Here is a 25,886-nt window from a genome sequence, read left to right as displayed (position 1 = left end):
TGGTGCCATCTGAGGGTTCCAATAAGAAGCCGAGATGGCGGAGCAACGGAACCAATGAGAGCACGGGGCGGTTTGGGCAGGTGGTAGGGACAGTCGGGGTCAGTAGGGCGGGCAAACGGGAGGTGTGGGCCGGGTCTAGTGTCGCGAGCGGGCCAATAGAGATGTGTAAAAGCTGCGGGCGATGGGGTCTGCGGCACCCTGGGTCTCCAGTTTTGACGAAATTTGGGAAGCCCGAAACCACCATTTTAGAATTAGGCTGGGAACGGGCTAAGTACACCACCTTCCAGCCCCAGCTAATGCCCCGCCCTCCACTCCGGAGGTCCGGAAGCGGACGTGATGGATGCGGAAGTAGCCTGCTGTTGCCGAGGGGACGGGACGGGCAGATGCCAACATGGCAGCGGTTGGGGTTGGCGGATCCACCACGGCGGCGGCGGCGGGGCCAGGGGCCGTGTCCGCGGGCGCGCTGGAACCTGGGTCCGCTACAGCGGGTGAGATGACCTGAGGCAGAGCAGTTGGCAGGGCGGAGGTCGGGATCCTTAGGGGTGGAGTGATCCTTGATTGAAGTGACAGCGGCATCTCGTGTGAATGGATCTACGTGTGTGTGTGTGTGTGTGTGTGTGTGTGTGTGTGTGTGTGTGTGAGAGAGAGAGAGAGAGAGAGAGAGAGAGAGAGAGAGAGAGAGAGAGAGAGAGAGAGAGAGAGAGAATGAGAATGAGAATGTTGTGGGATGAAGGGAGGAGAGAACGGACCATTGTAGGTTGCGGGTAGGAATCGGTCGTTTTGTGGGTGTATGTGACGGGGTCACTGGACTTGGAAATAAAGACTGTTATGAATGTGTAGGGAATTTCCTTTGAGGAGGCTAAGACCACTGAGAATGTTCTGGGGGTGTGCACAATCCTTAGTTGCAGAAGGGAGAGACAATTCTGGGGTGGGAGTTTTTCCTTATAGAAGGGAGAGACGATTCTTAGGGTGGTGGCTTCTTCCTTATAAAGGGACCTTATAAATTGTCAGGGTGGGGCACATCCTTGTATGACTAGTGGATCCATTTTGAGCATGAGACTGTCCTTCATTACATGGAGAGAATGTTCTGGGGATGTCCCATCCAAATGGAGATAGTTCTATTTATGTTAAGTGGGAGGGTTTCTTCCTTATAGGTCAGGGAAAGAACATTCTGAGGGTGCCAAGTCCTATATAGCAGAGAGAGCTCATTGTGAGTGTGGGTAGAACAAAGAATTATTCTTTGGCTGGGAGGAGGGTGTACAGCAGAGAGAGGATGGACTATATGCAGTAGGGAAGGATTTCCTTATGTGATTAAGGTAATCAGACTATTGGGTAACCATTATATGAAATGGGAAAATAGGACAGTCCTGAGGAGGTGGACATCTTAAACAATTGTCCCATTCATTATATTGGGATATTATTTCGTTTATGGGACAATCCTTCAAGTAGAAACATCACTTCATATAAATCCTCAATTTACTCATCCACAAAATGGGATGTTTCAAAGTACCTTCAGAGACCAAATGATGGGAATCCATGTAAATCCCTTAGTGCAGTGATAGGCATACTGTAAGCATTCAATAAATATGGGGACTGCTGTCGGAGAAAGAGTTGCTTCCTGGGGGAGGGAGAAGAAGTGAATATGTGTGTCCAGGGCCTGCCCAGGTCATTTCCTCACACCTTAGCAAGGATTTCAGAGTAAGAGCTGGCTAGAGTGGTTCCCACTTCTCCCTGTCTGACACATTGGCCAGTAGCTGAGAGTGTGAAATCAGGTAGAGAATCAGACTCTCATTGAGTCAGGATGGGCAAGCAGAGGAAGTTCCAGTGGCTGAGAGGTTTTTGATTGAGAAAAGAGGGGTGAGGTGGGTGGCTGTACCCCACCCCGACAGCTTCTGACCCCATCCTTCTATGTTCCTTCCACTCCCTACAGCTCACCGGCGCCTCAAGTACATATCCTTAGCTGTGCTGGTGGTCCAGAATGCCTCCCTAATCCTTAGCATCCGATACGCTCGCACACTGCCTGGGGACCGCTTCTTTGCCACCACTGCTGTAGTCATGGCTGAAGTGCTCAAAGGTGTCACCTGTCTCCTGCTGCTCTTCGCACAGAAGAGGGGTATGAGTCAGGGAAGGGGTCGGCTGGTCTGATTCCCTGGGTGTAAGGGCACCTGGGAGGTTTGTTTGCTGGGAGAGTATACTGGTATGTCGGAAACTGCTTGGGGAGTGTGTAAGTGCATCTAAGCTTCCTTGCCACTCCAGCTGTGTGAAGTTGCGTCGCCACTTGTGTATCCCGTACACCTGGGAACTGCAGTAGTGAGATGGTCTGTCCACAAGGCAGCAGAATACTCAGGGTGATTCAAAGATTTCACTTTCTCCTATGGAAGCCAAATGTGGTGACGCATGCCTACAGGAAAAGCACTTGGAAGGTGGAGGCAGGAAGATCAGGAGCTCAGGGTAACATAGGAAGTTCAAGGCTAGCCTGAGCTATATGTGACCCTGTCTCAAAAAAAAAAAAAAGAAAGAAAGAAAGAAAAAGAAAAGAAAAACTTTGTAAAATGGAGAATTCCATTACACACACACACAATCAGAAAGAATAATAAAATATGAAAATCCTGCACATTACCCAGCCTGTCATGAAGCAGCATCAGTGCCCTCAGTGCCCACTGCCATCTGTTTATCTTTTACATAGCTGCACCTTTCCAGGACCAGCTGACTGGAGTGTCATGTACTTGTCACCACAGCCGATCAGCATACCCAGGCAGAGCATCAACTAATTCCATGAATTCAAGGCTACCTTGAGCAACATTTAATGCTCCCATGCTTCAAGAAAGAAACAAGCAAGAAGTAAATGAAAGTATAATACCTAGAGTTGGGGGTGTAACTTAGTTGATAGAGCGCTTGCCTAGCATACATAAAGCTCTGGGTTTGATATCCAGTTGTGATGAGTGCCTATAATCTAAGGCAGAAGGATCAGAAGTTCAAGGTCATCTTTGACTACATAGTGAGTTCAGGGACGGCTTGAACTATCTGAAAATCTATCTAAAAAAGGAAGCATAATAAAGATCATACATGATAACATAATAATAAAACTGGGTATGGTGGTTCATACCAGTAATCCCAGCATGTAGGAGGCAGGAGGATCATAAATTCCAAGTCTTCCGGGGCTGAAGCAAGATCCTGTCTCAAAATAAAACAAACAAACAAAAACCCCCAAACTACGAATGAACAAGCAAAGCCGAGACCTGATGGTGCAGGCCTGTACTCTCAGCTACTTGAGAAGCTGAGGCAGGAGGATCATAGATTCAGTACTAGCTTGGTCAACTTTGTAAGACCGGCGGGATAGCTCAGCAGGTGAAAGCCCTTGCCGGGCAAGCCTGACAGTCCGCTCTATCCCCAGGACCCGTCCCGTGGTGGAAAGAGAGGACTGACTTTTGCCTCGAAGTTGTCCTTTGACCTCTATAATTGCACCATGGAATGTGCATGCCCATACTCACACACATCACACATCAGACAATTAAAGAACCGGAAATGTAGCTCAGCTGTAGAGCACTTGCCTAGCTTGTTCCGGGCCCTGGGTTCAATCCCCAGTACCATACAAGATGGCTTTATGGGTAAAATGCTTGCTGTGCTATAATGAAGGCTTAGTTTAAGCTCCAGAACCCCTATAAAACCCAGGCATAGTGGCATGCATCTAATCCCAGCTCATCTTTGGGAGTTCAGGGACAGGCAGGGGACAGGCAGGTTCTGTGGGCTCCCTGAGCAGCCAATCTAGCTGAAATATCCAGCCCTGTCTCAAAAAATAAGGTGGAGAGAACTGGAGAGCTGGCTCCGTATAGTTAAGAGCACAGTCTGCTCTGGCAGAGGCTGAGTTCGGTTCCTAGCACCTATGTTCAAGTGGCTCCCAACCTCCTATAACTCCAGTGCCAGGGGATCCAATGCCTAATGGCTTCCACAGGCACCTTCACACATGTATACAGACACAGCATATATGCATACTTTTTAAAAAACCTTAAAAACTAAAATAAGGTGGGGGTTGAGAGATGGTTCACAAGTTAAAAGCATTTGCTCCTCTTCCAGAGGACCCATATTCTATTCCCTGCACCTACACGGTGGCTAAGATTTGTTGATCCAGTTCCAGGGGATCCAACACTCTCTGCTGGCCTCTGTGAGCCATGCCCACATGGTACACAACTATGCCTGCATACATATGTACCATACATATGTGCACAAACACTCCTACACATAAAAGAAAAAGAAACCTTAAGCTGGGCGGTGGTGACACACGCCTTTAATCCCAGCACTTAGGAGGCAGAGCCAGGCAGATCTCTGAGTTCAAGTCCAGCCTGGACTACAGAGTGAGTTCCAGGACAGGCACCATAACTACACAGAGAAACTCTGTCTCGAAAAAACAAACAAACAAACAAAAAAACAAAGAAAGAAATCTTAAAAAAGAAAAGTAAGGTGGGAATGAGAGAGGAAAACCCCCAACATCAGCCTCTGTCTTCCACATGTTCATGCATAAAATCAGAGACCCAAAAGATGTAGTTCATCACTGTTCAAATGAATGTGCCTTCTTTTGTTTTAGTTTTTCAAGACAGGGTTTCTCTGTGTAGCCCTGGCTGTCCTAGAACTCACTCTGTAGACCAGGCTGGCCTCGAACTCAGAGATCCGCCTGCCTCCCAAGTGCTGAGATTAAAGGCATGCGCTGCCACCACCCAGCAGCAATAGCTTTTATCCACAATTTATTATTATTATTATCATTATTATCATTAATTTGTGAGGTGGGCATCCATGTGCTATGCATGCATATGGAAGTCAGTAGACAACTTAAAAGAATTGAATCTCTGCTTCCTTCATATGGGTCTTGGAGATGGAATTCATGTTATCGGGCTTGGCAGCAAGCACCTTTATTGTGATGAGCCATCTTGCTGGTCCTATTTTGATTTTTTGAGATAGTCTCAGGTCACCAAGGCTGGTTTTTTAACACTGTAGCTGAGCTTGATTTTGAACTCCTGATCTTCTTGCCTCTGCCTCCCCAAATTTTAGGATTATAGGGATGCACCACCATGATGATCCACAATTTTAATTTGTTTGCCTACCTGCCCTGCCCTCCCTTTCCCTCTTTGAGACAAGACCTCACTCACTGTGCTACCTAGACCAATCTTACACTCAAACTGTTGGGCTAAAATGGTCCTCCTACCTTAGCCTCTGGGGTAGCTTGTGTTCCAGATACAGGCAGGTCATTGTGTCTGCTCAATTTGCTTTTCCTTGAATTAGTTGGTGATAATGTAGCCTTCAGTGTTGAACACTTGCTCAGCATGTGCTAAAGCCCTAGGGTCCATCCCCATCTCTACAAAAGGCAAAGCTCTTGTGTGCTTGTGATCCTGGCACTAGAATAAGAGTCTTTCCTCAGCTGTACAGTAAAGCTTTGTCTGAAAAACCAAAATAACCAGCAGCCTAACCCTAACCTGATGCAGAGCTCTTGGTAGACCTGGGTTTTGAGTTTTCCACTTTTGTGTGAATAGCCACATAATTCTCCACAGAAATATGAATGAGCTTGTTTAGGGTGTGCAGTTATAGCTCTGCAGGACTTGTGATGTGTTTTGAGGTACATACATCACATTACCTTTTTAACACCTGGAAAATACGAGGTTAAAATCCATTCATTACTACTGAAATAAGTGCTATGATGGGCAAGGGGGAGAATTTTATGGATCAGCATCAGACAGGCATTCCCAGGACCCTGTGCAATGGTTGTGGAGATCTTCTAGGGGTGACTGTCCTCAGGTAGTACCTAAAAGATGAATTCATCCTTGGATCCATAGCAAGTTCAAGGCCAGTCTGGGGTACATGAAATCTGTCTAAACGAAATAATAATAGTAAGATGGAGGGCTGGGTGTAGAACTCAGTTGGTAGAGCATGTGCTTAACACACATGGGGGTCTTGAATTTAATCAAGACCCAAAATAAAAATGTGGTGAGCTTTACATAGGAAATGATGCTCAGTTAATTAATTGGAGAAATTCTTTTTTCTTTTTTTTTTTTTTTTTTTGGTTTTTTGAGACAGGGTTTCCCTGTGTAGCTTTGCACCTTTCCTGGAACTCACTTGGTAGCCCAGGCTGGCCTTGAACTCACGGAGATCCGCCTGGTTCTGCCTCCGAGTGCTGGGATTAAAGGCGTGCACCACCACCGCCCGGCTAATTGGAGAAATTCTTAACCAGACTTCTACTTAATGGTCAAGACTGCAAAGCCTGGTGTGGTGACACACGCCTTTAATCACAGCACTTGCGAGACAGAGGCAGGTGGGTCTCTTTGAGTTCAAGACCAGTCTTGGCTACAAAGTGAGACCATATCTCAACCCCCCCCCAAAAAAAAAAAGAGAAAAGACTGCATTCATCTGGGCATGTTGGTGCATACTCAGGAGGCTGAGGCAGGAGGATGGAGGAGAATTTGAGGCCAGCCCAGGCTCCATTGAGAGACTGTTTTGAGAAGAAAGGGGAAAAAAGACTGCATTCATCCATAGGGCAGGGGCAGCTTATTGTGTCTAGGGCTCAGAAAATGATCTGTTTGGTGGGAAATGGATTCTGTCCTCAAGTGGCTCATGGAACATTAAGGAGCTAGGATGTCTAAAAGCGTTGGGTTGGATGTGTAGCCCAGTGGTGTGTGAGGCCCTGGGTATAACCATAAAACAACAAAAAAGTCTAAAACCTCCCTTCTGAGAGATAGTTGTATAGCCCTGCCCAGGAACCTAGAAGCTCTATGTTGTCACGCTTCTGGTTACTGATGATTATTGTACAGCCATGTCAAGTGCTTGTCCTAAATGGGCTTATGCCAGGGAGGTAGCTCTCAAGTGGGTGAAATGTGGTTGATTAGCAGGCATAGTGGGATAGAGAAGAGTTCTGTGACCATTATTTTTCTTTTCTTACAGTGTTGGGGTAGAACCTGGGGACACATCTGCTATGCAAACACCCCACCACTGAACTATATCCCCATTACGCTTTGCAGCCATCAAGTTGAGTAGCAGAAAGGCTTTTTTTTTTTTTTTTTGAGATAAGGTCTCACTCTGTAGACCAGGCTAGCCTCAAACTAATCAGATCCATCTGCCTCTGCCTCTGCCTCTGCCTCTGCCTCTGCCTCTGCCTCTGCCTCTGCCTCTGCCTCTGCCTCTGCCTCTGCCTCCTGAGTGCCAGGCTAAAAGGCGTGCGCCACCATGCCAAACTCAATTCTTACTGGCTCTGTTGTACTACTGTAGGAGAAACTGAGCTGCTAGGAGGGAAGAGTAGTTCAGTGGTGATGGAAGGAGGGCTGGGAGGTGCACAGAGGAGCCAAGCCTGGGCCCAGTGCTCAGCAGACCCTCCTCCCGCATAGGTAATGTGAAGCACCTAGTTCTCTTCCTCCACGAGGCTGTCCTGGTGCAGTATGTGGACACACTCAAGCTTGCAGTGCCGTCTCTCATCTATACCTTGCAGAATAACCTCCAGTATGTCGCCATCTCCAACCTGCCAGCCGCCACTTTCCAGGTGAGCCCCCAGCCCAGCAGAGCTCCCGGGGAACTAGGAGAGGGAGATACAGCTGGGAGGAGGGAGGTGGTCTGCAAAGTGCAGGAACTATGTCACTTTCAGAATGTTCTTGGAACTCCCTCAACTTCGGCTTCCGTATGTGTCAAAATTGGGAGTGGGGGGATACTGAGATAACGGAAAATATGCCTGCGGCCAGACATGGCATATACCTGCAAACCCAGCACTCAGGAGGCTGAAGCAGGAGGATTTGGGATTTGAGGACTACATAAATAAACTCTTTCCTGGGGCTTAAGAGATGCCTCAACAGTTGAGAGCAGCACTAGCTGCTCTTCTGCAGGACCCAGGTTCGATTCCCAGCACCCACATGGGGACTCACAAGCATTTGTAGCCCCATTTTCAGAGGATCTGATGCCCTCTTCACCTCCAAAGGCACTAGCCATGCATGTAGTGCACAGATATTCATGCAGGCAAAACATCTGTATACACTCAAAGAAATACCTGGAAAGAATCCTTGAGTGCTTAGTGATAAGTCTGTGGCATCTGTGGATAGTCTTGTATACAAAAGGTTGATTAAAGGACCTAGATACTACAGCAAGGTTGGCTGGGTTCAAATCCCAGTGCTGCTGCTTTCTAGCCATGTGATTTGGGGGGTCAATCACTTACCTTTCTCTGCCCATCCTTATTTTATTTTATTATTTCATTTTGTTTTCTTTAGACAAGGTCTTATGTAGCCCAGGCTGCCCATCATCTTGTTATGTAATATGCTGTGATCCTCCTGCCTCAACCACTCAAGTGTTGGCATTAGAGGTGTGTAGCACCAGGCCCTGTTTATGAGGTGCCTGCTAAGCAGAACTACCAGCTAAGCTATGTCTTCAGCCTTTATTTTCTGTTTGGTTTTTGAGACAGGATCAGTCTAGCCTTGAACTCATGATTCTTACTCCACCTCCTAAGTGTTGTGATTTCAGTCATGGGCCACCAGGTCTAGTTTTCTCATCATTAAATTGCAGATTATAGTGGTGTTCAGTTCCAAGGTAGCTGTGAAGATTAAATGCACTGTTTCTTTTAGAGTGCCCAGACCCAGGCTGGACACATAGTAACCAAGAAGTATTTTCTGGCTTTGTTGTGGTTGATTCATTTGTCTGAAGACTTCCTTCATCACAAAGCTTTCTGTTTATCACCTACTTGGAGGGGTTTTTGCATACCTCAGCTTTACTTCATAGAGATGATGCCGGGCCTCAGAGAGGACAGGTGATTTGTCCCTGTCACATAGCCGGGAAAATAGGATTGGGTTGTAGATTTGGGTGTGGCCTGGGACATCATGGCACTGCTACCATTTTGTAACTCAGTGGGAGGTTCTTTGTTGAGATGATTTCCGGCCCAGACTGGCCTCTGACTCTCCATAACCAAGGATGACTTTAAATTTCTGATCCTCCTGCCTCCATTCTCCAAGTGCTGGGATTACAGGTGTGTACCACTGCACCTGGTGCTGGGGATGGAACCCAGCAGTCTGTGTGTGCTAGGTGAGCTCTTGACCAATTGAACTACATCCCTAGCTCTCTGGGAGGGTCTTTGGGAACTACTTAGCCACAAATTAGTCAGTAGTCAGTGGTTGGTTAATTTTTATTTATTATTATTTTATTTTATTTTGGTCTTTTGAGACAGGGTTTCTCTGTGTAGTTCTGGTGCCTTTCCTGGATCTCACTCTATAGACCAGACTGGCCTTGAACTCACAGAGATCCGCCTGTCTTGGCCTCCGGAGTGCTGAGATTAAAGGCGTGCTCCACCACCGCCCAGCTGGTTAATTTTATTGCCATGGACCCCACCTTATCCTTTTCATTGTGCAGGAAGGCCCACAGTGGGTGCTGTCCCCCAGGCCTTACACTTTCTGGGAGTTGGGGGCCAGCCCTCAGTGCCTTTCCTACACCACTTGCAGGTGACGTATCAGCTGAAGATCCTGACCACGGCACTGTTCTCCGTGCTCATGTTGAACCGCAGCCTCTCCCGCCTGCAGTGGGCCTCTCTGCTGCTGCTCTTCACGGGTGTTGCCATTGTCCAGGCACAGCAAGCTGGCGGGGGTGGCCCACGGCCACTGGATCAGAATCCCGGGGCAGGACTAGCAGCTGTTGTGGCCTCCTGTCTCTCCTCAGGCTTCGCAGGGGTATACTTTGAGAAGATCCTCAAAGGCAGCTCAGGTTCTGTGTGGCTGCGCAACCTGCAGCTAGGCCTCTTTGGCACAGCCCTGGGCCTGGTGGGGCTCTGGTGGGCTGAGGGCACTGCTGTGGCCCGTCGAGGCTTCTTCTTTGGGTACACGCCTGCTGTCTGGGGTGTGGTACTAAACCAGGCCTTTGGGGGGCTACTGGTGGCTGTTGTTGTCAAGTATGCCGATAACATCCTCAAGGGCTTTGCCACCTCCCTGTCCATTGTGCTGTCCACCGTTGCCTCCATTCGCCTCTTTGGCTTCCACCTGGACCCATTATTTGCCCTGGGCGCTGGCCTTGTCATTGGTGCCGTCTACCTCTACAGCCTTCCCCGAGGTGCAGTCAAAGCCCTAGCTTCTGCCTCGGCCTCCGCCTCTGGGCCCTGCATTCACCAGCAGCCTCCTGGGCAGCCACCACCACCACAGCTGTCTTCTCGAGGAGACCTCATCACGGAGCCCTTTCTGCCAAAGTCAGTGCTGGTGAAGTGAGAGCTGGTGGTGGTTGGGGGAGCCAGGGGAGGGGGTTGGGCTGGAGGGGGTTGGGCTTCTGCAGGTTCAAAGTTGTTGCCCGGGCCTGACTCTTGTGGGGTTCAGGGTTGTTTTTCTCCCATACTTCTAGAGGGATATGGAACTAGGGCCGACCGGCATATGAACCCTTCCTGATACATGGACTCCCCTCTCCTGAAGGAGCTTTATAGAGCTGCTTCCGCTGCCCCGGGCTAACCTGGGAACAGGGTTGGGGTACTGCTATTCCAGGCTTTTCCCCACGACCCTCTCCTGGAGATGTCCTGTCTCTCATGCCTGGGACAGTTCATCCCAGCCATCCAGCAGACTGGACAAAAGCCCTGCAGTTCTTCAGTAACGACTAATGACTACCCGTGGGGTTCCATTTCCTATTGTATGAGGCCTTCTCTCCTGCACCATCACCCTGGATCATGTCAACAGCTTGCTCTCTGATGTGGCTTTGGGGCAGTTTCCCTGCTACAGAGAGACCCTTGAAGATCAGCCTGTTGTAAGTGCCTGGAGTGAGGAGAGAGGCACAAGCTGAGAATTTTGCATCAGCTCATCTGGGGGAGAGTGCAATAAGCACCGTTCGCTTTTCAAAGTTTGGGGGTTTGTGATATAATCAGATTAATGATCCAGAGTGTTGGGAAAAGGGGGAGGGGAGGTCCTTGAAGTGGCTGAATCTCGTGTAATTGAAGAGACAAAGACGAAGGATTATCTTCTGAAACATCCAGAGAGGAAAAATAAAGCTGCCAATCCCACTCTTGCAGCCCCATTGGCTGTTTAAAACACCCTTACTTCATGGTGGGTGTCAGAATTGATGAATCATGGAACCTGCACCCCTGCGCTCCCCAAAGCTTATTAACTCCTTAACTGTATCCCAGATGTGTGTGCGTGCGTATGTGTGTGTGTATGTCTGTGTGTGTGTGTGTGTGCGCGCGTGCGTGCGTGCACATAAATACACGCATGGGAGGTGCCTGGGCTGTCTTTGCTATATGTAAATAGGGCCACTGGATCTTTATTTTTGATTAATTTGTTCTGATTTTTTTGGGGGGAGTTGTTTTCTAAGGAACTGTAATGAACATATGTCAGGACACCCAATGCCAAATAAAGATGTTGTATTTATTTAGTCCATGTGTAGCTTTCTGACCCAGGGGCCCGCTCTCTCCACACAAGCACCATTATTAACCCCAGGTTTCCTAGCTTACTACTACTGCCCTCGCTTGCTCAGGACACCCAGCTGCCAGCCCACCCCAGCTTTCTGTTTCTCTTTCCTTCCCGTTTCCACCACAGGTTGCTCACCAAGGTGAAGGGTTCGTAGCTGCTGGAATTGAAGACGCTGGCCTGCCTTCGATCTCCCTTCTTGCCCTGGCCCAGCTGGGACTAAACTCTCTATCAGTATTAGGGGTGAGGCAGACATGGGAACTCCCTGTCCCCATCAACCCTGCCCCACATAGGGCTGACCTGACTAACCTCTGTTAATGGGCCCGCCTCAACTCCTGCTATCTTTGCAGTATTTCTTAGGTGAGTTTCTGTAAATAAAGTGTGTTTTGCATCTTGTCAACTTGGGTTGGAAAGCCTGGAACGAATGAAGAAAGGAAGCACTCAAGCCTCATGGATCTGATCCACAAAAAAAGCTTTTATTAAAAACAATAAGGGGGTCGGGCAGTGGTGGCACTGGCCTTTAATCCCAGCACTCGGGAGGCAGATGCAGGCGGATCTCTGTGAGTTCAAGGCCAGCCTGGTCTCCAAAGTGAGTTCCAGGACAGGCTCCAAAGCTACACAGAGAAACCTTGTCTCGAAAAACCAAAACAAAAAACTAATAAAGGGGCCGGGAGTATAGCTCATTGGTGAAATAATTGCTCAGCGTGTGCAAAGCTCTGGGTCCTATCTCTAGAGCGGCAAGGACGAAAGACAGAAAGGTGAAAGGTCAAAGCTTCCAGGGACAAAGGTTCAGTCCTGCTGTTTGGTTCGGGAGGCCTCGGCATTGGCACGGAGCACGGCCCCTGGGGAAGGGTATGGGCGCTGCTGGAAGAGGGGCCCAGCTGCTGTCGTGTCTGCGCCGGTCTTGGCCTCATTCCTCTTGGGTAGTCCTGTTGACCACGTGCCCCTGGGGACAACAGAGAATTAGAGGACAGGAAAAGGATGTAGTGGGCACCCCCACCTGCCCAAGGAAAGAATGGGAAGAAATACAAGAAGAGGCTACTGTTCACAGGCATAGCGACAATCATGAAATAAGAGGATTGGCAGGGGGGTTCACTTACCGGGGTGCATCTGAGTATGAGCTGGGGTCCATGGGGTCTAATTCTTCATCTTTCCGGCTCACTGCTATAGAAATAAGTAGCTGCTCAAATTCTTCCCTTGAGGCCCAAGGAGCTCCTGATCATTGAGCCCCTCCGCCCAGGAAGCAGTGGTGCCAGGGGATACCATGGCCGACAGCACGCTTCTCCAGGAGACCAGGTCTAGGCATGCGCTCCATTCTGTGCCCTGGTACCTCACTTGACTCATCTAAGTCCCAACCTGATCTGCTTACCCTTCTTACTCTTGGGGTAAGGAGCCAGCTCTTCTCTGCGATGGTGGCGCCGGTCTTTCCCATCGTCCCGCTCTGCTTTGTCATACCCCCGGTCCCGATCTCGTTCCCTGTCCCGATCTCTCTCTCTCTCCACTTTGTCATAGCTCCGCTCTCGATCCCGGTCAGACTTCTCATGGTTTCGTTCTGCCTTGTCATGGCTCCTGTCTGGCTTCTCGTGACTTCGGTCTGGCTTCTCATGATTTCTGTCCAACTTCTCATGATTCCGGTCCAACTTGTCCTCAGCATCTGTGGTAACACAGAAGTCCTGAAAAGCCCCTCTCTGAGACTGCAAGAATCATTAAGACGCCCCTGCATTTGCCAACTCACCTGTATTACTGTTCCTGAGTTTCTTGGCAGATTTGGTAACGACAAAGTTGGGGTCATGTGGTGAGAGCCACGACACGAGGTCTGTCTCCACATTCCAGTAGTAAGGGAGTCCACTGTGGGCAGGGAGAGGGAAGGGAGTATCAGCACACATAGATGTCCCTGATACCAACTGTCTCCCCAACCTCTGCTTAGATCAGCCCCATGGCTCCACATGCAGATCTCTTCCTTATGGAGCCCACAATAAGGGATTAACACAGGAAGGGAAAAGCCAGCTGTCCCTCCTGCCTCATGGTGGTAGGCTCACCAAGAAGGGTCAAACACTTTGTACCAGCTCGGTGGCAGACCCTCTAACCGGGTGGCCTCATAGTCGACAGGATCATCGTCATAGTCCTCAGCAATAATCTCTTCCTCTGGCTCTGGAAGACAGGGGAAGAGAAAAGTACTTTAAGAACCTGGGGGTTTGCCGGGCGGTGGTGGCGCACGCCTTTAATCCCAGCACTCCGGAGGCAGAGCCAGGCGGATCTCTGTGAGTTCGAGGCCAGCCTGGACTACCAAGTGACTTCCAGGAAAGGCGCAAAGCTACACAGAGAAACCCTGTCTCGAAAAACCAAAAAAAAAAAAAAAAAAAAAAAAAAAAAAAAAAGAACCTGGGGGTTCTCTTTCTATACCCAGGGCCTGGGGCCATAACCCATTCACATCTATACCATTGGATGTGGAAGACATAGAGGTGTGTGTTGAGTTGACAGAGAATCTTCAAAAACTGACTAATTCCTGAGTTCAGATACCACATGGCCATGTATCATCTAAACCTATTTAAACGACATGGGTTTGAAGAGCAGTGTGTGTGTGTGTGGGGGGGGGTTGCCTAAAAATAATGGCTCATCTATTCACCTTCTGAACTGTGATAGGTTTCTGAGTCATGTATAGCAAGGAATTAGTCCAAACAGTGCTCTGAATCTACTTCTAAGGGTTGACATATAGTAAGCCTGCAGCAAGAGGTCTGGTGATAGTAGAATAAACATTATCAGCCCAATGCCTGCCAATCAGTAGGCCCATAACAGGTTCCAGCTGTGGGTATAACAATAAAATACATATGCCATGCCGAGTGGTGGTGGCATATGCCTTGAATTGCAGCGCTCAGGAGGCAGAGGCAGGAGGATCTCTATGAGCTATGTCCAGTTGCAGGACAGCCAAGGCTACACACACAGAAACCCTGTCTTGAAAAACCAAAAAAAAAAAAAAAATGTGCACATGCCAGCCCAGTGACACCAAAAGAGGTGTCAGGTATGATCATCCATATTGCTATTGCTAATATAAACTATCAGCAGTGGGCTCAGTACTCAAAAGACTTAAAAGAAACAACAATGATGTGCGGTTTGCCTGAAACCCTGGATTCATACCCTAGCACCACCAATATTATGATGCACTTTCCGGTGCCTAACACACCATATAGGTTAAAACTCATGCCAGAGCCGGGCGGTGATGGCACAGGCCTTTAATCTCAGCACTCAGGAGGCAGAGCCAGGCGGATCTCTGTGAGTTCGAGGCCAGCCTGGTCTACAGAGCGAGATCCAGGACAGCTCCAGAGCTACACACAGAAACCCTGTCTCGAAAAATCATACACACACAAAAAAACCTCATGCCAGATTTTATTATTATTGGCAATAATGTGTAATTAGCATCTAGTAATACAGTAAACCTAATTGATAGATGATCATTTTAGTCTATTAGCATAACATATGTGCCGGGTACTTAGCCCCAAATAAATGTTAATAATAATATGGTTAAACTGCTGAGTTTAACCATAAAACATCAACACCCTGCCACTGTATTTGAAACATAGACTGCAGGATATATGATTCTTTTTTTTTTTTTTGGTTTTTCGAGACAGGGTTTCTCTGTGTAGCTTTGCGTCTTTCCTGGAACTCGCTCTGTAGACCAGGCTGGCCTCGAACTCACAGAGATCCGCCTGGCTCTGCCTCCCGAGTGCTGGGATTAAAGGCGTGCGCCACCACCGCCGCCCGGCTCGGATATATGATTCTTATTAAATAAATACTGGCTTAGTGTGGTGGTGCACACCTTTAAACTCAGCATTAGGGAAGCAGAAACAGGCAGATCTCTGTGAGTTCAAAGCCAGCCTGATCTACATAATGAGTTCCAGGCCTGCCAGAAATACAGAGTGAGACCATGTCTCAAGCATTAATTAATGACCAAGTAGTCACCCCCTTTGGATTTATTATAATCATCTTCTGGTGTGTGTATTTAAAAGAAACAAATATCTGGCCTGGAATTCACTATGTAAACCAGGCTGTCATCTGTAATCCTTTTTGCCTGTCTCTGCAGTACTGGGATTAGAGATGCATGCCATTATATGCCTAGCTTTTGTTTTCCAAAACAGGGTTTCTCTGTGTAACAGCCCTGGCTGTCCTGGAACTCAGAGATCCTCCTGCCTCTGCCTCCCAAGTGCTGGGTTTTAAAGGAGTATGACACCACCACCACCGGGCCTGCTTAGCTTTATTTTTTGAAGACTGGGTCTCACCAAGTTGCCATGGCTGGCCTTGATCTCCTGGGCTCAAGCCATCTTCATATCTTGGCCTCCTAAGTATCTGAGACTATTGGTACATGGCACCGTGCCCATTTGATTCATGGATTAAATTAATTCGCATAGTACTTACCAGGCAGTAGTAATGGATATCAGGAAATTAGATTGACATTGAGATGCCTGCCAGGCCATGCAAGATATCGAGTATCAACAATAAAGCCTGTCAAGGAGATTTACCTCAATAGTTGAGCACATTCAAGAGCCTGGGTTTGACCCCAGCAACGCAAGGGGGGAAAAGGTGTGTGCTTTGGGGCTGAGGATGATGATAGAGCGCCTCCTAGGCATGCACCTGGTTTCGATGAGGGCGCGCGGGGGTGGGGTGGGGTGGGGGGGGAGGGGGGCTGAGCGCGGGGGGGGGGGGGGGCGGGGTAAAGAACAGAATAACAGACGTCTGTTAACACTGGCACATGGTAGAAGATCATCCGTTATTAGCTTTCTCACCGGGCTCCAGATGTTTGAGGATGCCCCTCTTTGCCAAGCGGCTCTGCAGCGCGACAGGGAGCGGCATCGTGGGTTGCTGACCAGTCCTAGGAATCAACAGACAGTATGAAGGGCAGATCCGATAAACATTTCAGTCAGGATATCGAGTAACCATGCACCACACTACAGCGTGGGCTCGTTTGACCCCGACCTACCTAACTGCACCAGTAGCTGGAAGGACAGAACAAAAATGAGTGCTAAAAGATGAAAGCGAACCGGGTGGCGGTGACGCACGCCTTTAGTCCCAGCACTCGGGAGGCAGAGCCAGGTGGATCTCTGTGAGTTCCAGGCAGATCTACAGAGCGAGAACCAGGACAGGCACCAAAGCTACACAGAGAAACCCTATCTTGAAAATCAAAAGAACAAAAAAAAAAGATGAAGGCGATACGTGACAGAACAGTCGGGACTACTACCACCATCACTTACTGACCGGGGGCACCGGGGACCGGATACACAGAAGACCCAGTTCCTCTCCAGGCCAAGGCTCCACCAATCACCGGAGGAATCAAGTGTATCACACCCGCAACCCAGAAATGGGATCACCCAACGTTCCTCTAAGTCAGCAAAGTGGGAGGAACCAAGGCGCTGGGATAGGGGTGCCCATATGCCAACACCCTCTGAAGCTTTCAAAGAAAGCTCCCACCCCGGCGCTACCAGCAGAGCTATGCAGACGATCCAAGTCTGTCACCCTGGCCCCTCTCCCTCTTTGTCACTATGCTTACCAATCTCGAGGGGATCTTCGTTTAAAGCACAAACCGTTCCCCGCACGCCCCAGACGCAGTTAACTGGTCGACTCCATGGCTTGAAGTGAACGGATGTGGCCAGCCGGGCTAGCCAATAAGAATGCGCCTTTGGCCTGACGTAAGCAAGGAGAACCAATTGTTTCCTTGGCCTGCGTACGACGCCCCCGCGCTTGTGGGCGTTCCTGAGTGGGGGAGTGGCTCGCCTGTGCGACTGACTGCTCCGGGCCAGACGCTGGCGCCATGGAGGAGTACGCTCGCGAACCTTGGTACGGCCATGGGCACAGGCTTCGGGACAGTCCCTGCGACGCCCAGGCCAGCGACGGGAGGCGGGCGGGGAAGGCAAGGCTACATTGCCAAGTCCCTGACGCGGGAGGCTTAGAAACTTCACGGCCTCAGCGCGTCCGCCATGGCTCCTCTCACTCGGACTTCGTTAAAAAGCGCCACAGTGGAGTTGTCCCTGAAGGTGCGCTGTGGGACAATCCATGCCACTGTGCCCCTGACTGTTCTTCTAGACCCCTTTTGTGAGCCAAGAGAGAAACGCTGGGCAGATCCATTCCAGCAGCGGGGGAGGAGAGGCGTGGAGCCAAAACCCACAGGGTTTCCTCGCGTGGCTTTTCCCAGACTGGTGTTTGACTCCGGATAGGGCATGTATGAACTCACTGTGGGCTGAGAGGTGGGGGCCTGAGCTTCCTCACGGTCTTTTGATTTTTCCGTTTTAGATTTTTAAAATGACACTGTGCAGGGCTTCCTTGGACATGCTTTTTTTTTTTTCCCCTTTGGTCAGAGAACAGAATGTCACCCTGTGCTGCTTTACTTAATGCTAGCTGGTTAACACTGTTGAAACCTGCCAACTCTTTGTACCGGTGAATCCGTTTGATTTTTTTTTTCTTTTTTTGGTTTTTTTTCGAGACAGGGCTTCTCTGTGTAACAGCCCTGTCTGTCCTGGATCTCGCTCTGTAGACCAGGCTGGCCTCGAACTCAGTGATCCCCCTGCCTCTGCCTCTGAGTGCTGGGATTAAAGGCGTACGTCACCGGCGCCTGGCCCGTTTCATTTTTGATAGCATCAAAACAGTTTGATTGCCGGGCGGTGGTGGCGCACGCCTTTAATCCCAGCACATGGGAGGCAGAGCCAGGCGGTTCTCTGTGAGTTCCTCTGTGAATTCGAGGCCAGCCTGGGCTACCAAGTGAGTTCCAGGAAAGGCGCAAAGCTACACAGAGAAACCCTGTCTCGAAAAAACCAAAAAAAAAAAAAAAAACAGTTTGATTGATGCTTGGTTGTAATCGAGAGTACTATTCTGCCGGTAGTAAGCCCAGCATTTGGAAGGCTATGTAGTGAGACACCTCCCCCACTCTCAAAAAGAAAAGAAAAAAAAGTACTATTTTTCCACTTTTGTGCCACGGATAGATTTACAGATGTTTTGGGTATTGTTTGTTTATTTGTCTTGAGACAGAATCTTACTATATAGCCCTGGCTAGCCTGGAACCCTGAGTGGACTAGACTGACCTCAAAACACACAGATCCGCCTGCCTCTGCCTCTGGAGTGCTGGGATTAAAGGTGTGTGCCGCCAGACTCGGGGCATAATTCTCTCTCTCTCTCTAAATATATATATATATATATTTTGTTTTTTAGGGACAGGGTTTCTCGTATATCCCAGGCTGTCCTGGAACTCGCTTTGTAGACCAGGCTGGCCTTGAACTCAGATCTGTCAGCTTCTGCCTCTCAAGTGCTGGGATAAAAGGCGTGCACCGCCACTGCCTGGCTACACAAACTTTCTTTTTGGGTCAGAGTCTCCATTTATAGCCCAGGTTGGACTCCAGCTGGTGATTCTCCTGCCTCCACTTCCCAAGTATTGTGATTATAGATATGTGGAACCATGCCTGACTTTCCTTTCTGGCTTTATGGATTTATAAAAACTGTCAGAACTAATTTGTTATTATCTTAGATGTTTCTTTTCAGTCATGAACTTCCCATTTTGGTTCTCCAAGTTCCAAAGAGTCCCAGCCTGGCAGGGCAGCATCTCACATTAACCCAATCTTTTCCTTCCTGCTTGCAGCCCATGGCGAATTGTGGATGATTGCGGTGGAGCCTTCACTATGGGTGTCATTGGTGGTGGAGTCTTCCAGGCTATCAAGGGCTTTCGCAATGCCCCTGTTGTGAGTTGAGCCTTCCCCCAGTGGTGTGGGAGTCTGCAGTCTTGATGCACTGAACACACTCATTTTATTGCTTGTTCATCACTGCATGCTGGGCCTATGTCCTGGATCTATGATTTGAGGGACTCTGTTCTTCAACTGTCTAGCTGGAGCTCTGTGGAAATGCTCTGCTGTCAGAAACAGTCTTAGGGGCTAGGAGTATATATAGGTGGGGTTTTATTGTTGGGACCACAATCAGCTCTGTTCCACCAGCCACTTCCCAAATAACCACTTGGAGACTTATTAATTATAAATATTTGGCTGATAGCTCAGGCTTGTTACTAACTAGCTCTTACAACTTAAATTAACCCATTTTTATTAACTATGTGCTGCCCTGAGGCTCTGGGCTTTTACCTCTCCTTCATGTCCTACTTCCTTTTTGTCTGGCTTATGATTCCTCTGACTCTGCCCTCCTTCTTCCCAGTATTCTCTCTGCCCCCAAAATCCTACCTAGCCATCAGCCAATCAGCTTTTTATGAACAATAAGAGCAATACATATTTACAGTATACAAAGATTTTTCCACAGCAAGTATATAGATAGAGTAGTTGGTTAAGCAAGAGAGAGGGGTCCTTAGTCTATTCCTCAACATCAAAAGAAAAAGAAAAAGGTTAGCATTAAATCTTAAATGTGTATGCAACATAGGTTTTACCTCAAAACAGACTCTGGGTTAAAATCCTCTATATAGAATAAGGACAGAAGTTTGACAGAGAGAACAGCCTTTAAACTGAATGAGGGCGCTTTTAATATATTTCTGCCTCATCCTCTGAGGCCCCCTACCCTTGGAGATCTCATTAGATGTCACTGGTTTAAAAGCAGTTATGGGGAGGGGCTGGAGATAAGGCTCAGTGGATAAGAATACTTGGCTTTGCAAGCATGAGGATCTGAGTTTGATACCCCAACATCAGTGTAAAAAGCCAGGCATGAGCCTGGTGGTGGTGGTGGTGGTGGTGGTGGTGGTGGTGGTGGTGGTGGTGGTGGTGGTGGGTGGCACACGCCTTTAATCCCAGCACTCGGGAGGCAGATCCAGGTGGATCTCTGTGAGTTCGAGGCCAGCCTGGGCTACAGAGCGAGATCCAAGACAGGCACCAAAACTACACAGAGAAACCCTGTCTCAAAAAAAAACCAAAAAATCCAAAAAAACAAAAAACTAAAAACCAAAAGCTAGGCATGCATGGCTACCTGTGCCTAGACCCCCAGCGTTGGAGGAGGCGGGGCACAAGACAGGCATTTCCCAAGAGCTTGCTGGCCAGTCAGCCTAGCTGGAGTGGAGCTTCTGGTTCAGTGAGACAAAAAGCAATAGAAGAAAACCCCTAATGTCCTGCTATGACCTCCATATGTTCACACACCTGCACATTCATTTGTATATACCACACAGACACACATATCTTTGGTTTGGTTTGTTTTGAGACAGGGTTTCTCTATGTAACCCTGGCTGTCCTGGAGCTTGCTCTGTAGACCAAGCTGGCTTCAAACTCATAGGGATCCACCTGCCTCTGCTTCTCTAAGTCCTGGGATTAAATGTGTACTCTACCATCACTGGGAGTAACTTTGTTATTTTTAATTTTTGCAAAGCCTCATACCTAAAAGATTGCCTTGAACTGGGGCTAGAGAGATAGCTCAGAGGTTAAGATCACTGGCTGTTCCTCCAGAGGTCCTGAGTCCAATTCCCAGCACCCACATCGTGACTCACAACCATTTGTAATGAGATCTGGTGCCCTCTTCTGGTGTGCATACGTGCTGGCAGAACACTATACATAATAAATAAATACATCTTAGAAAAAAAGATTGCCTTGAACCTCGGAGACAACTGGGCTTAGACTTGTGAGCTTTACTATAAGACTATAGAGACCCTTAAAGATGGGCAGGATGCCTGTTCCTCTATGAAATGGATATGAGCCTTTGGGGATATATTAGTTACTTCTCTGTTGTTGTGATAAAACCCATGATGAAGGCAATTATAGAAGAAAGAGTTTATGTGGGCTTAGAGTTCCAGAGGGATTAGAGTCAATCGTGATGGGGAGGCGTGGCAACAAGGAGCATGGCTGCCAGAGCAAGAAGCTGAGAGCTCACATCCTCACAGCAAGCATGAAACAGAGAGGATGAACTGAAAATAGGCGAGGCTTTAAGACAGTGCTCGCAGCCGTCTGAATGCTGGGACTCTAATGCAGTTCCTCATGTCATGCTCCCCAACCATACAATTATTTTCAGTGCTACTTCCGAACTGTCATTGTGCTAGTTATGAATCGTATTGTAAATAACTGTTTTCTGATGGTCTTAGGCAACCCCCAGGTTGAGAGCTATTGTTCTATAGTACATTTTGCTGTCTGAAGCTGTCTTGCTTATTTCCTTAGGATCTGTCTCTGCCACTACTGTGTGCACTCACTCTGGGAGGGCAGGGCCCCTCCCCATAACTGCTTTTAAACCAGTGACATCTAATGAGATCTCCAAGGGTAGGGGGCCTCAGAGGATGAGGCAGAAATATATTAAAAGCGCCCTCATTCAATTTAAAGGCTGTTCTCTCCGTCAAACTCCTGTCTTTATTCCATATAGAGAATTTTAACCCAGAGTCTGTTTTGAGGTAAAACCTATGTTTCTTTATCTGTTTTTTTTTTTTTTTTTTTGGTTTTTTGAGACAGGGTTTCTCTGTGTAGCTTTGCACCTTTCCTAGAACTCACTCTGTAGACCAGGCTGGCCTCGAACTCACAGAGATCCACCTGCCTCTGCCTCCCGAGTGCTGGGATTAAGGGCATGCGCCACCATGCCCGGCCAAACCTCCGTTTCTTGATGTGCCCCTGCATATAGAATGAAGCCTGGCACACGAGACCTGTTCATGTCTATTGAATGAACGAGTGAACAGATGAATAAAACTTAGCAACCCCACTCTGAGAACATCTTGGTTGGACTCACTCCCCAGTCTCCCGGTTCTATGGTTGCTGCTATGCTTCTGCCAGCTTTCCCATGCCTTCCTCTCTCTTTAATGCAGCGCTCGTAGTCAAAGAACCACGGGCCTTGCTCAGTCGAGGCAAGGGCTCTATCACTGAGCGCCCCGGCACCCACCCACCCCTTCGTAGAAACCTTGCCTTGCCAGAGGTCTTACTTACCCCTACCCTGATTCCTCTGCGTGCTTTCTCCAGGGAATTCGACATCGCTTCAGAGGTAGTGCCAATGCTGTGAGGATTCGAGCACCCCAGATTGGAGGTGAGGAGCCCTGGAGGCGGGGGGGGGGGGGGGGGACCTTAAAGACATGGTAGCAACATTGAAGATAGTTGATTCTTTGAGGCAAAACTATAAGTTAGAGGTCCAAATCCTAACCCAAAGTCTGACTAGAACTTTCTAGGGTGGTGACATTTCCCAGCATTTAATATGAAAGGGCGAGATTGTGTATTCTGTAGTTTGTTTATTTGTTTTTGAGACCGGGTCTCTCTACATAGCCCTGGCTGGCCTGGAACTTTCTTTGTAACCAGGCTGGCCTTGAACTCAACACCTGCCTCTGCCTCCCAAGTGCTGGGATTAAAGGCGTGTACTGCCAAGCCTTTATTCTGCAATTTAAATCTAGGTCCTGGCTCTTCCCTGTTAGCTGATCTTATGCTAGTAGCACACTTCCTCCAAACCTCATCTGATAGTGATAGCATTGACTATCCAATAGGTAGTTTTTGGTTTTGGTTTTTGGCTTTTCGAGACAGGGTTTCTCTGTGTATCTTTGGAGCCTGTCCTGGAACTCGCTCTGTAGTCCAGGCTGGCCTCGAACTCACAGAGATCCGCCTGCCTCTGCCTCCTGAGTGCTGGAATTAAAGGCGCGTGCCACCCCGGCCAGCCTTCTCCTGCATTTTTGCTGTTTCATGTCACATGTGGTCAGCTATGGAATTTTCCGTTACTGCTATCATGACCATGCTCAAAAAGTTGTAGGTTTTGAAGCATTTTGGATTTCTAGATTGTGAACGTGGTATTTAAAGGGTGGAAGTTAGGACTGGAGAGATGGTTCAGTGGTTAGGAGCACTGGCTGCTCTTCCAAAGGACCCAGGTTCAGTTCCCAGCACCCACATGGCAGTTCACAACTGTCTATAACTCCTCTTCCTGGGGATTCAACACTCTCACACAGACATACATGCAGGCAAAACACCAATGTACATAAAATACAAATAAATAAATTTAAATTAAAAAAATAAAAATAAAAATAAGGGGTGGAAATTGCTTCATTGAAAGCTGTGTGAAATGTTAATCTGCTTGTATTCATTTGCCAACTAAAAGTGAAAGATTTTGATAACTACGGACCTGATTAAATGGGGGACTCTTCACAGTGGGAAAGATGGAGTGTTCCATAGGGGTCTCTACCTGTCTCTATGTCTGGACTTTGTTCCCATTTGTATTTGGTGCTGAGGTGGAACCCACGGCTTTCTACAGACTCTGACTCTCCCAACCCACTGGTTTTGAGACAGGCCTTCACTCTGGGGATGTCTAATTCTTTGCAGTCTTCCTGCCTTTTTTCTTTTTTTTTTTTTGGTTTTTCGAGACAGGGTTTCTCTGTGTAGCTTTGCGCCTTTCCTGGATCTCACTTGGTAGTCCAGGCTGGCCTCGAACTCACAGAGATCCGCCTGCCTCTGCCTCCCAAGTGCTGGGATTAAAGGCATTCGCCACCACCGCCCGGCCCTCCTGCCTTTTTGAGCCTCCCAGGTGCTGGGACTATACCAGTCATGGTTGGTTGGCTGGTTGGTTGGTTGGTTGGCTGGGGTGTGTGTTTGTGGGTGTGTGTATATATTTTGCTGGGAAATCACCATAGGCAAACACTCTACCACTGAGCCACATCTTTAGTCCTAGTAGCCCCTTTCTTGACCAGTCCTCAGACCTTGGAAGTTCCCAGACATTGAGATCTATGGAGTCTCCGAATTCCTGGGAATCACTGATGAGGACTCTCTTCCCCTACAGGTAGCTTTGCAGTGTGGGGAGGCCTGTTTTCCACCATTGACTGTGGCCTTGTACGGCTGCGGGGCAAGGAAGACCCCTGGAACTCCATCACCAGTGGAGCGTTGACTGGAGCAGTACTGGCTGCGCGCAGTGAGTGCCTCCAGCCCCCCATCCCACTCCCTTCCCTGGTCTGCCTGCCCTTCCTCAGCTCTGTCTCTTTCTGCCTCCCAGGTGGTCCGCTGGCGATGGTGGGCTCTGCGATGATGGGGGGCATCCTGTTGGCCCTCATCGAGGGTGTTGGCATCCTCCTCACTCGCTATACTGCCCAGCAGTTCCGCAATGGTGAGGACCTGGTGGGCAATGGTCAGGGAGAGTTGGGAAGCACTGTCAGCCTTCTCCACTCCTCCTCACCTCATTACCTCATTCTCCCTTCTCCAGCACCCCCATTCTTGGAGGACCCCAGCCAGCTAACCCCTAAAGAGGGAGCTCCGGCCCCAGGTTATCCCAACTACCAGCAGTACCACTGAGGAAGCCGCTGCCTGCCCCTGCCACCGTGGGAGCTACTCCTCAGTTCCCTCCCGGATGATCTACCTCCAAGGGAGGACTGGCTCCTACATAGCCCTGAGACCCTCCAGAGAGGGCCTCTCTATTCGACTCCCTTGTTCTGTGGTAGGGGTGGGGATACCCCGACAGCCTTGTCACCTGGGTCCCCTTTTTTTGTCTCTCAGGGCACCCCAGCCTCACACATGTAACAGTTTCTCATCCCAGATCCTCCGTGTGGCACCCTGATGAATGTTTAAAGCCAGTTTTGAAATGTCTGTGTATGCACTCCTTAGTCATCCAGAGGACCCACTCCTCAGGAGAAGCGGCTTGGAAGTCCAGGACTTGGTGTTCCACAGTGAATGGGTTCTAGTAAGGATTTTTTTTACAGGGTAGTGGGGGAAAGAACCAGGATCTCACTATGTTGTCCAGGCTGGACTTGAACTTGTGTCACGCTCCCACACCCAGCCTCTAGTACAGGGTTACAGAATGAATGAGCAAGGGAGGTAAGATTCACGAAGATATGAATTAGGCACATGAATAAGCACGGTTAGGGGCCGAGTGATACATCTAGCAAACAGGAGCAGGCTTGGGGAAGAAGATCAGGAACTCAAGGATTGTTGGGTGTGTGTGTAGGCCATGCATACATACTCCTAACTCCTAAACCCCCTTGCACAAGCTCCCCTTATAGAGACTGGGAAACTAGCCTTAAAAAGGCTTTTCTGAATACCAGTCATTCTATTTTTTAAAATTTCATTTACAAAAAAAAAAAAAAAAAAAAAAAAACAAATCCGCCAGGTGATGGTGATGCACACCTTTAATCCCAGCACTTGAGAGGCAGAGGAGGCAGATAGATCTCTGAGTTCGAGGACAGCCTGCTCTACAAAGCAAGTTCCAGGACAGCCAGGACTACACAGAGAAACCTTGTCTCAAAAACAAAACAAAAAACAAACAAAAAAGAAATCCATGCGGCTTTCTACCAGCTCTGGCTATCTGGGATGGAGGTCCAGGCATCAGGGAGACTGCTTTCTCAAACAAAGGTGCTCTGTGGTAGTCTCTTGTCGCTTCTTGTGCTTGGTGGTGTCTGCATCTTTCACATTTGTTGGGTTTCGTTACTGTTCTTAATTACATCTTAAACTGTTTATTTAAATGTTTTCATACAATAATTTTGGGAGTATTTTTCCCCTTCTCCAACACTTCCAGATCTTCCCCACCTCCCTATCTATTTAACTATGTTCTTTTGGTTTTTTGAGACAGGGTCTCACTATGTAGACCTGACTGTCCTGGAGTTTGCTCTGTAGCCCAGGCTGG

At 48.6% G+C, this 25,886-nt stretch overlaps 3 protein-coding genes across 9 annotated transcripts; 2 read left to right on the top strand and 1 right to left on the bottom strand.

The window, feature by feature from the left end:
* The first annotated feature begins 246 nt into the window (after positions 1–246).
* On the top strand, positions 247–11,781 carry Slc35a2 (solute carrier family 35 member A2). The gene is made up of 5 exons (XM_052746244.1): positions 247–488; positions 1,931–2,113; positions 7,365–7,516; positions 9,450–10,183; positions 11,511–11,781. The coding sequence occupies exons 1-5, from the start codon at positions 392–394 to the stop codon at positions 11,536–11,538; spliced, it is 1,194 nt and encodes a 397-aa protein (XP_052602204.1). The 5' UTR covers positions 247–391; the 3' UTR covers positions 11,539–11,781.
* A 55-nt stretch (positions 11,782–11,836) lies between these two features.
* Pqbp1 (polyglutamine binding protein 1) lies at positions 11,837–17,023 on the bottom strand. Of its 6 annotated transcripts, none has more exons than XM_052746452.1 (8): positions 16,921–17,023; positions 16,354–16,493; positions 16,160–16,245; positions 13,421–13,532; positions 13,117–13,229; positions 12,751–13,035; positions 12,482–12,545; positions 11,837–12,327 (listed from the first exon to the last, which is right to left on the bottom strand). In XM_052746452.1, exons 3-8 carry the CDS (start codon positions 16,224–16,226, stop codon positions 12,171–12,173), a joined length of 798 nt encoding a protein of 265 aa, XP_052602412.1. In that variant the 5' UTR covers positions 16,227–16,245; positions 16,354–16,493; positions 16,921–17,023; the 3' UTR covers positions 11,837–12,170. The 6 variants fall into 6 exon arrangements, with proteins under 6 accessions (XP_052602412.1, XP_052602333.1, XP_052602485.1 ...); XM_052746373.1 differs by having other exon boundaries at positions 16,354–16,544; positions 16,921–17,004; XM_052746525.1 differs by lacking the exon at positions 16,921–17,023 and adding an exon at positions 16,629–16,876.
* A 62-nt stretch (positions 17,024–17,085) lies between these two features.
* Timm17b (translocase of inner mitochondrial membrane 17B) lies at positions 17,086–24,853 on the top strand. 2 transcript variants are annotated; one of them, XM_052746898.1, is made up of 6 exons: positions 17,086–17,207; positions 18,997–19,096; positions 22,268–22,331; positions 24,057–24,185; positions 24,267–24,377; positions 24,474–24,853. In XM_052746898.1, the coding sequence occupies exons 1-6, from the start codon at positions 17,182–17,184 to the stop codon at positions 24,560–24,562; spliced, it is 519 nt and encodes a 172-aa protein (XP_052602858.1). In that variant the 5' UTR covers positions 17,086–17,181; the 3' UTR covers positions 24,563–24,853. The 2 variants fall into 2 exon arrangements, with proteins under 2 accessions (XP_052602858.1, XP_052602940.1); XM_052746980.1 differs by lacking the exon at positions 17,086–17,207 and adding an exon at positions 17,289–17,404.
* The last annotated feature ends 1,033 nt before the right edge of the window (positions 24,854–25,886 follow it).

This window comes from Peromyscus californicus, unplaced genomic scaffold (assembly GCF_007827085.1).
Source record: "Peromyscus californicus insignis strain IS unplaced genomic scaffold, ASM782708v3 Scaffold_10__1_contigs__length_136768540, whole genome shotgun sequence".
NCBI classification, from domain to species: domain Eukaryota; kingdom Metazoa; phylum Chordata; class Mammalia; order Rodentia; family Cricetidae; genus Peromyscus; species Peromyscus californicus.
This window is presented reverse-complemented; position numbering and strand designations above follow the sequence as displayed.